General features: G+C 39.8%; 1 protein-coding gene across 1 annotated transcript; it reads right to left on the minus strand.

Moving 5' to 3' along the window:
* Positions 1-1505: 1505 nt before the first annotated feature.
* LOC114058966 (interferon alpha-inducible protein 27-like protein 2) lies at positions 1506-5541 on the minus strand. The gene is made up of 4 exons (XM_027886889.1): positions 5277-5541; positions 2415-2561; positions 1642-1854; positions 1506-1603 (listed from the first exon to the last, which is right to left on the minus strand). Exons 1-3 carry the CDS (start codon positions 5422-5424, stop codon positions 1826-1828), a joined length of 324 nt encoding a protein of 107 aa, XP_027742690.1. The 5' UTR covers positions 5425-5541; the 3' UTR covers positions 1506-1603; positions 1642-1825.
* Positions 5542-11127: the final 5586 nt, after the last annotated feature.

Genomic DNA, 11127 nt, shown 5'->3' on the forward strand with positions numbered 1-11127 from the left:
CATTTCAGGAATGCATATTGATTGTTGAATCTATAAAGTGGAAAACTCTAAAATACATCAATATTTAATATGTACTTAATGATCCATTGGATCCTTATCAATAAAGGAAATTCTACTTCAACATATGAAAAAAAATCCCAACTGTGAGAGGGGTGAAACTTTTGAATGGGCTACCTGGAGAACCTGTGACATCTGCCTCCTTGAAGTTTCAAAACCTGCCTGGACAAAGCACTGAGCAAATAAGTGTAACATTAAAGTTAACCCTTCCTCTAGCAGAAGGTTAGCCTAGAGAACTGCTCCCATTCTCCTTACACCAAGGCCTCTCTGAAATGAAATTTTTCTGTGGTTTCATGACTTCAGGTCCTGGTTACATTTAAGCATTTGTCCAAGATAGCTCCCTGCCAGGACAGCAGCTCCATCACATGAAACGAAGCCCTTATTTTTCACTTCCCTTTTAATGCTTTGCATAGCACAGCAAGTGAAGATATGTTTCTTCCCCTCTTCATCAGTCTCTCCTACCTGCTAGCATTCCTCCCCTCATCAAATAATAAAATTTAAATTTGCTACAACTGGAGGCAAGCACAGACCCTGCATGTCCATTCAGGAAGATGCCTAGGAAGCAGGGAGAAGACTGTGTCTGAGCATAAGGTGCATGGATACAAATGCATTTTCTAGCTCTGGAGAGATGCAGCTGAGATGAGAGTGCTCAAGGAGAGTGACAGAAGTAGCTGGAGAAAATCACTGATTGCAGCACCACAAATCCAGCGCCTCTTGACTTCTGACCTGAAGGTGTGAGATTCTTTCCCTCCGTCTTGAGGTGGGGAGAGGGAAGGAGAAACTGCACTTTGTGATTTTGTTAGAATAACAGAGGTGGGAAGGTTATAGGACAGGGAGGATGAGGAGCCAGAAAGACAGAAGGAATATGAAAGTGTGGAGTAGTATGCATATAGGAATTTGTGTAGGGAACAGACAATGTTATGTGTATTTGAGGAAACATCATTGTATGAGTACATATGAAAGAAAGGAGTCAGGCATGGGGAACAGGAAAAAGCCTCAACAGTGACATAGAAAAGGAGGTCTCTTCCCTATCTGCTCTCAGGTATCATAAGTTTACAGGCACAGTTTCAGTCTGACTGGGACAAAGCTGAGACCTCTCAGCAAACAGTCTTGAAAGTGTTGTGAAAGGGACCTTAGAAACCCCAGAGGGATACTAATATCAACTGCATCTATAAGGCATGAAATTTCTTGGGACCTGTCCTCATTTGCTTATGTGTATGTTTTATTAAGTTTTAATATGATTTATTTTATATAATATATAATTAAGTTTTATTATGTTTTAATTTGATAGCCTGTTAGAAGCAGATCTAAATGGAACTGCTGCATGTCCCTTACAAGTGTTTCTTTGCTTCTCTCTTACAACAGGGCGACTTTTGCACTGTGATGACTTTTTGTAAAATAAACAAAGCAAGCTGCCTGTATTGGGAGACTCAAATGTTGCTAAAGCCAGGATTTTCCTAAGACAGCCTTGCAGTCCAAAGTACTTTAGTTTCCACTGGTTTGTATGTGCCTGTGCTTCAGAAGATGCTTTAATCAAGGAAGGAACCTCATGTTCCTTTAATGTTCATTTAATCAAGGAAGAACTCTCATATCTGTCCCCAGGAATTTAATGCAAGAATCCATCACTTTACAGAAACCTAATTTTTACACATTTAAGAGGCTTTGCCTTTCATGTCATGGGGAGAGAAAAGAAGGGGAGAAGTTGTCCAAGCTATTGGTAAAGGATGAACTGCTTGGAGAGGTTATTTCCGGACTGATGTTCTTCTATTCAGCGTCTTCCTCCTTTTCCACCCATCGCTAGGATAAATACAGGGAGACATGTGAGAACAATTTAAAGCAATGTTGCAGTACAGGGAAACATACAGACTATATAGGCTTTGGTTAAAAATGTTCCCTGTTCAGAAATCAAGGGTCTGTGTTATGCTTAGGAAGATGCTTTATGAAGTTGAGAACTTCAATCCTGTCTCCAGTTCTCTTCCTTATCCCATATAATCCTACTACCACAATTGGCTTCTTTACTGATGCATTCACATATAGAGTAGGTTCCCTCATACCTGGCAGGGTGATGAGGAGAATTTTGGGCGCTTTTTTTCTGTCACTATATGTTTCAGATTTCTGTCTCTGCTGTCCACTCATACCTTTGCACCTTTGTGGCATAGTTATTTCCACTAATTCCCCAGTTTCACCTTCCCACCAACTTTAAAGCAATAAGCAGGAGAAACGTTCCTTCAGCTGCAAAGCAGCCACTTCTCTTATTTACATCCCTTCATTTAGTAAATGTACACTTCAGCTTAAATACTGCTGACTTCTCAGAAGTCATTTGTTAATTCATCTTTATCAGGAAGACTCTCACTTACAGATGGACTGGACAGCGGAAGTTGTACTGCCTCTGGGAGTTTCACCTCCATGAGATCTGGCCTCCTGGGACATCCTTTCAGAGGCCAAGGTCCCCCCAGAGATCCCATCGCTGGTATAACCTGATGTATGGGTTGTACCTCTGGCACCTAGAACAGGTACAAAGGAGATGCTACTGACAAAACAAGGAAGGAACCTTACACGATAATTATAAAGTACTATATTTTAGAAAAGTTCAAGGCTACCAAACATATCAAAAGACAGGGTGACTGCTCACTACTTGACTTGTTCTGTCAATATACTGCATTTTAGCTGCCACCTTGGGGAAAGGACATTCTCTGTGCTTTTGTGGATGCTCCCAGAACACAAAGAAAATCTACGACTCTTGCAGAGACTGTTTTTGATAAACCTGGATCTCCAGAACAGCTTCAGAACAGTTTGCCTCTGCTGAAATTGCACTTTTCTGAGGAGCTGCCTGAGGACTGTGGAACAAAATCCTGCAGAAACTAAGGATTGTTGCAGACCTCACCACTTGCTGTTCCAGGTGACAGACATGTTCCTTTCACTTCACTTTCACTAGCATAAACCTGTACTAGATATCTGTAAAATTCAAACACCATAAGCTGTAGTAGCCAGTGGCCAATTTATATGCATATCTTCATCTCAGTATAAATAAGCCCCAAGCAAAATATTCCATTGCAAACTCTTCTTCTCTTGGGAGAGGAGTAAAGTATTAGTGATCACAAATGTTAGTGATAATGCTTAAAGTATTCCTGGAGGATGCTCAAATATTTTGGTGATGAGCTTGTTATAACATCTTCTGTAAAGTGATACTGAACAATACTCATGCCCTGCTGAAGAATCAGCCGCTCCTTCGAGCATGTTTGTTCTGGGGGGGAGGAAGGGTTACAGTCTGAATGAAAAGGTTAAGAAGATGTGTTTGGAGAGATTTCAGTGAGCACCTGCGGAAATGAAATCAGGCCCTTTTAGCTCTCAATCAGGCAAAGAATGTGTGGCAAGCTCTCCTGCTGCAGGGAGCCAAAGCTCACACCTGTCTTGGCAATGTTACAGAGCTAGCATTTTCCACATGGATAAAAGCTCTTTTGGAGCATCTCCTGTTGGCATAGCTAAGGTTTCCTTGAGTCATGCAGATTTCCCTTCACCAAAATGGTGGTTTTCATAAAAGTCTGTGGTTAATACAGACGTTGCAAGAATAAAACTAGGCACTGCTTTTCTCTCTTATCAAGTCTTCCGTCTTTTAGTTTAGAAACAACAACTTCACATTCTCCATAGGGCATCACCACTGAAGAGTTTGCCTCTGGTTATGAGTGTGCTGAGAACTGCTGTACCACCCTTATCTGTAACCGAAGGCAAGTTTGTGCAGCTAACTCTAGAATATGACTAGAGTAACTGGACTAGAGTGAGTAACTGGCATCTCTCCATACCAGGATTTCTGCTGCTAAGGAAGCATGCTCTTTACTCTCTCTGTCCTCCTCCTCTGCTGACTCTCTCTCATATTCTGTCCCTCAGCTGCTGTCATCCCTTAAGCTCTTTTCTGCTGAATATTCAATAAACCCTGCATTCAGCAACCGAAACTCACTGATCAGATCATACAAAGTAAAAATTAAAAAATGCCTCCCAGGAGTCATATGCAGTATGTCTCTAAATGACTCTTATATCACTTATTCCCTCACTGTCTAGGAGGTCTCATGCTATGAATAATATTGGTAGCAATGTAAATCATATCTTACAGAAAAAAAACAGCTTACTTCCCCTCAATCAAGTTTATCACATTTTTTACCATTAAAAGATGCCCCAAATCTGGACCCTGGCCAGCTCATTTGGCCAAGCACCAATTTTATGGCAGGAGGAGTCATGTTTAACTCCATCCTTCAGGAGATTTCTACCTGCTTATTATGGAAAGTACCATTGGTTGTCGAATATGGCAGAGATTCCCATCTCTAATCAGTCTGCTAGTTAGCACAATTCTGACGCACAGGACATGTGGGTCCGAGACTCCTAGGGCAGAAAGGGTTTCGAAGCCTTTACCCGAGATCAGAGAGTTAATTATTATGCTGCTAGGTAAAGCAGAATTGTACAGGACACTCTGCTCTGTGGAGTCATGCCTGTTTAGAGGATGCCTGCTGAATCAGGTCACAAAGGCAGGTCTGGCAGGAAGAACACCTTGTGCATGAATCCCACTGGATCTGGGGTTAAACAAGGGCCAAGCTGCTAAGAGTCATCTGGTCGGGGGCTGCTCTGTGCAAGCAACAGAACAGCAAACACCTGCAGAGTTAGCTCATGTGAAAGGCAGCTATGCCTTATTTTAGTACTTAGATATATGCTGTCAAGGATGCATATACAAGTCCCTTTGTGAATTCAACTCTTGGACTGCAGCTAATTTCCCTCTGCTATAGCATTTGCATAAGGTTTTACAAGTTCTCCCTGTATGGATGTGTGGGATTAAAGAACAAGGAAAATCTGATAATTTATATGAAATATAGGTAAACAGATCATGTTCTTGCATAAGTGCATCATTGCTATTGCTATTGCTACCATGACTCTCCACATTATTGATGATTCCTGGCAGAATGAAGAGAGAGCACAAACTTCAAATAAACGCTGTCCAAAACCTCATGAATACCACATGTGTATGCGTTCATTCATGCATATGTGAGTACACAGAAAACACCCTTAATAGCATCCCACTCATAACACACAGTTAAATATAGGAATGTTATGTTTCCAGTGCAGTGCAGGAATGTAGGAGAGATTATTCGGCAAGTTTGTTTTCTAGGAGAAAAAAATTGTTTGGTCATATGCACTGAACCACAAAACACACACACAGACAGAACTTCTCATACCCATTTCCTGGAGAGTAGAAGTGGGGCCTCCAGATCTCACACCTCCCCCAGACGCTTTCGCTTCATGGGACATCATTGATGAAGCAATCGATCCTTTTGAGATCCCAGAAGGAGTGAAGCCAGCGTTGTGGACATTCTTGTCAGCCATTTTTGCTGTCTGGTGGTGAGAAGTCCACTGAAGCACTGCAAAGCTTAGTGCTCACTTCATGGCCAGTCTTTTTATATACTTTCTGGCTAACAGTGAAGAAATGAAAATGAAACTACTGCAGTGATCAGGAAGAATAGAAACTGAAACTCATCCAAGAAAAGAAAGTGAGCTTTATGATTAGGCCTTTTTATTGCTGTTGCCAGGTGGAAATTTAGGGAAACCAACTAATGTCCTCTCATGATACTAAAGGAAATTAGTAATGCATAAATCATTGTTGGGCAACTGATGTGACTGAAAACTTTGTTTCTTCACCCTTTTTGTGTTGCACCCTATTGTACTGAATTGCACCTGTAGAAGATAGCCCCTTGTTTTAAGAATTCATACAACTCTCAAATAAAGTCGAGAGACAAAAAGGTAGTAAAGTGATGGCATGCAGAAACTGCAGCTTGAGTTGGTTATGGCACCCAGAGTTCAGCTGTGGTACAGCTACCCCTAAAAACTACTGGTTTACAGAGAGCTGGAAATCAGAACCCAGCTAACAATGGGTGATTGGATTAATTTCTTTGTGGAAGGAATTGTGAGGGAACCTTGTGTCATATGAGCATATTGACATAGATGTTTTGTTCTTCCCCATGCAAATACTGCTAAAGCAGAGCCTCCAACATTAATGAACAGACCTTTGCAAATGGCACCCACTCCTTTATCAAAGTTTATTTAGCCAGTAGTTTAAATAAGGCTTGTTAAAAATCCATGGGCCTCCTCCCTTAGGTAAAGAGGAATATCTGTTTAGGTCATACTGCCACATGAATGGTTCTCAAAGTGGAAATACACAGAATAGAACTTTAGCATTTCATGGTAGTATAGTATCTATATCTTGTACATGGTGGGTTATAGAACAAAGTATACAAAGTCTTTTCCTTTCTTCTTCTGTATGCTATTCATTTGAGCAATAGGATATCTGGCCCATGTACCCCTGAGCAGCAATGCTCTTTTAATGCTTTTCTCTCATTCAATTTTTCTTTAGTTGATGAATGTTAGTTTCCTTTAATTTTAATGGGTTTTTTTGTTTGTTTGTTTTCTACTCTGCTTGCATGAGGTCTTCTGTAATTATAATGCATCTCTAACCCAGTAATTTCTCAGGTCCCTCATTTATAATTTTTATTTACTTAATGCTATAAAAGAGCTGAAGTTGAGGCTTAAATGCAGGTAAAATTCCATGTAAGAATAAAACAATGAATGCTATAGGCCACCAAAAATGCCACATATTACTACAGATCTTTCCTTCAAAACTGGTAGAATATTTTGGTACCTTGTTGATATAATTTATTTAATTTTACAAAAAGCCTATTAAGAAACAAGAGTAAAGTCTGGCAAATCCATGGGAAATGAAGGCTTCACAAGCTGCAGATGATGTTTTGCTCAGTCCAAACCCACAATTCATAATAGGCGCACACAAAGTTGTTTAACTAAAAATAATTAAAACTTGCAAGTTTTATTCAATTAAAGTGCCTCAAGGCAATTCAGATTGTTAGAGACATCAGCAAATAAGCAGGGAAAGAAGAAATTACTAGTAGCTCATGACAACAAGATGAAGAAACTCAGTGTAATAAGGAGGGGAAAGGTACTGATCAGGAAGGAGGTGGTTCTAAAATCTCCCATGGGGTTCCAGTGAGTTGGATGAGGCACATATAAGTAGGCTCAGTGCTGAGTGCTAAGCTGAGTTCTGCTTACCTCTATGCTCTTCTAACTGTAGTGACACAGCAAATATAAGTTATGGAGAAGTTCTGATTGGGAAGGTGTTTGCTTTTTACTTGTTTTCAGCTTATTATGAAAACTTAGGACAATCTCTTGTAGGAAAATGAATTAGAATAATGTTAATCTCTTGTACCTGTGTCAGGGTTGAGTCTGCCACTAGGTCTTAACAGCTGTGGTCGGCCTCCCCTGGGTCTTCAGTCCCTGCCTGAACGATGCTGTCAGTGCACTTGTCTGCAGCTCCATCACAGCCATACTTCATTGATCCAGGCTGACCTACAGCCTGCCTTCATGACTTGACCTTGGACATGACTGGATCGCAAGGATAGACTTCCCCAGCAGTCACTGGACTGTGATTGACCATGGCTACTATCACCAGACCTGAACACGATTTGTTGATTCATGTTTCTGGCTTGACCGTGAACTTGCCTCTACAAACTTGTCTGATGATTTGAACTCTTGGTTCAACCTGCTTATCATCTCTGGATCGACTGGGCTGTCCTCCCCTGGTGGGACAGCATCTTGCTGTGCCCTGTCAACATGGGTCATGAACATCACAGCCTCCAATTTAAAAAGCCCCAGTGTTACTGTTGAAGTGGGACAGGGAATAAGAACACTGTCCTTGAGCCTGCAGCTTCCAGGGGTCCTCTCTCTCTACCAATTCAGAAAGACAAGCTTCTCCTTTCACCTGCCAGCTCTGTGTGAAATATTTGTCTAAATTTTTTTGTTGTTTTGGTTTTTTTGGGGGTTTTTGATTGGGTTTTTTGTTTGTTTGTTTATTTTCCCTCCATTTTTATACCGGCATTTTTAATTAAAAAGGGCAACTTCCAAGATGTTAGGCAAGCACAGTTGACATTCAGCTGTGTTCACAAGGAGACTGGCACAGAAGTAGTAAGGCAGTTGTAAGTGTTTGTGGACTGTTTGCCGAAAATCCAAGCAGTGGTAATTTAAGAGCCAAATGGATTCACCTTCTAGTTAAAGTATGGAAGGAAAGAGTAAACGACTAATGTGTTTCACCAAGCCTGACATTATAATAGTAAATTAGATATGGGCCAGTATCTGAGTAAGCTAGCTTCCCCATTCCAGGAACTAAAAATCTGAGTAGATTGGTGCTGTGAACTGACCTGAAAAGCATTCAGTGGCACTTGTAAGCCTGGCAGAACAGAGAGTTAAAGCTATGAATACCAAGAGTAGGACTGCTTTTATTTTCAGTGTCACTACAATTTCAGTAGCCCTAGGTGCTGAAGCACTTAAATAGGTAGCTAACTCTCTGAGTTTTGCATTCAAATGAAATCCTTAGGTGTAAAAAAATCTACACTATGTGCTCTTTGAAATAATTTGGAAAAACAGAGGCTTAATTGGAAATACTCTAAAATTTGAGCTGTAGGGATCCTTCAATTAAAAAAAAATGTATGCTAAGTTGCAAACACTAAGCAAACCAATGCAACCAAATGTGCAGGCAACTCTTCTATGTTTTGCTTGGAATGACCTAAATGACTTGTGTGTGTGGATTTGAACTGCTGTGTCTCTTCAATATGTTTTCCTTGCAGTTCCCACTAGTGTGCCACTAAGAGATATTTACCTCATAGTGAAGCCCAGCTGAGCACAGACATTTATCTCTGCTTTTGGTAGTCACCTTTTTCATTCCAATAAAATGTTCATTGAAGTCACTTTTTCATAAACATTTTCCCATAAACCTCTGTTTCAAAAGAGATTATTCAAACAGTTTTTAAACAATTACTCTTTTGAAGGGTCTAATTGAAGGAAATAAACCTGCAGAGAATCTGACTGAACCAAAGATCTTCAGCATCCAAGATTATCTATCTGTCACCCTCTGACCTATTTCCTTTACACTACTTTTTAATTTTTGTAGCAATTATAGTGTATATGGATAATACCTATTAGCATATTTATGGTCATTGCTTCATATTTATTGTCTGCACAACTCATTAATCTTCATCTAGTGTGTGAGGCTGACAGCTCAATCTATTTTGCAATCTCTGGGCAGCAGCCATATCCAAAAAGCTTTTGTTTCCCTGTAAATAAACTGTGTTCAGGACCAGAGGACAATGGTACATCATGCAGTGATTGACACAAGCCATGGCTGCTAATCAAAAGTAGATTTTATTACCAGCTGAGTCAAGTGCATTATGGGGCCATTGTTCTAGTGCTGTCAGGGCAAGAGCATACGTAGTCAGTCACCTTCTCAAGATGGGTTGATTGTTCTCCAAGATTAGACAGAGTTGCCTTATTATCCATCCCAGACAACAAGGCATCTCACCCAAACAGACGCCTTTACAGAAACTGCCTGTACATTGAATTCATTTGAATTGCTAATGCATAATCTGTCCAGCACAGATGTGCAATGAATATTTGGATGTTGTTTTGCATGTCAGTTGAGAAGACTGAATGATGAGGTGATGATCGTTCAGTGATGGGTACTGGACATTTGCCAACAATTGAGTTTGAGCACTTTCCCTGACAGTAATCAGATCAGCTTCCAAAACGTCTTTTCTTCAATTCACTGACAATTTATGTTAGAAGATAATGCAACTCTCTCACAGTTAACACAGTTGGCAGCAATTTGCATTTTTTTTGTATAATTAAATTTTTCATTTCACCCAAGAAGAAATGCGTACAAGCCGCCTATAACTGATATACATATTCCAAGACACTTCCAAAGTAACTCCACTTGAATAACAGGCCACCTAGATAAGCCAAAAATGGCAAAACTCTTTATAATACAGGTGGCACCACTTTCATTAGTTAAAAAGCCACATTTGATGTGACAAAATAGGAACCTTGTTATAAAAACGTAATAGGTAAGGTCTCCCCAAAAGACAGTAAAAGAAATAGCATTTAACGTATGACCATAGTCATGCATACACACTGTAGGGATCTAAAAATTTTCAGTCTCTGTGAGGATTGACATAGTATAAAATAAAACCAGAAATGAACCCCACAAGACAGATATTATGATATCAAGGGACTGATATGAGCTCACAGTGGCATCACATGATTCACGTGAATGTGAAAGAGGTCTTATGTAGTCACAATAATAGGGTCATACAAAAATTTGGGCTGGAGGGAAGGTCTGGAGATCATCCGGTCCAGCCAGGGACTTACCCTGTTACTTGCTTAGGGACACATTGCGTTGAGTTCTGTGTATGTCCACAGATGGAGATTCCACATCTTCTCTGTGGCACTTGGTCCTTATTTGAATACTTTTATAGAGATTTTTTTTTTACTTATATCTAGTCAGAATTCTTCAAATTATGTCTATTGTCACCCTTTATCTGTGCACCTCAGAGGGGATTCTCCATCTTCTTTAAATTCCTCATTACTTCAAATCCAAAAAGCATAGCTAAAACCTTACCTTTAGGACACAAGTAGCTAAAAAGCTATTGATAGCTTGAACAATCAGAGGCTTGTGGTGATAGTTCTCTGATACCTAGGAAATTTTACCTTCTAACTTTTATTGTCTAGTGCATCTCCAATCATATAATGAACCCCTTTTCCTCAGAAATAAATAATAATGCTTCTCAAGAACTTCTAGAGCTCTTTTTATAATATACATTAGTTATTGCAAGGTTGTTATCTACCTTTCAAAGGTAAAGATGAACACTCATTACTGTGTAACAGAGGGAAAAATTACTTCCTTTAACTAACCAGTCTTTCTAGTAGTGAAATTTACTATAGCTAGAATAAGAGTGGGAAGTGATTAACCCAGAACTATTATAACCAAGGTCAGAAAGGAGTTTACAGATAAGTCATATAACTTGTTTAATTTTTCAGCCTTTTTCAGGGTTAGGTTAAGTGCATCTCATTCGGATTTTTATTAAAATTTTCATCTGTCGAAAGCAAGACACGAAAAGCAAGACATTACAGATTAAATAAATAACAGAGTTTCTCTGATGGTTTTGGGGGAAAGAAAATTCCAGTTTGGGATGC

The sequence above is a fragment of the Empidonax traillii genome, unplaced genomic scaffold, assembly GCF_003031625.1.
Source record: "Empidonax traillii isolate 1590-97213 ecotype Southwest subspecies unplaced genomic scaffold, ASM303162v1 scaffold196:size3368384, whole genome shotgun sequence".
Lineage (NCBI taxonomy): Eukaryota > Metazoa > Chordata > Aves > Passeriformes > Tyrannidae > Empidonax > Empidonax traillii.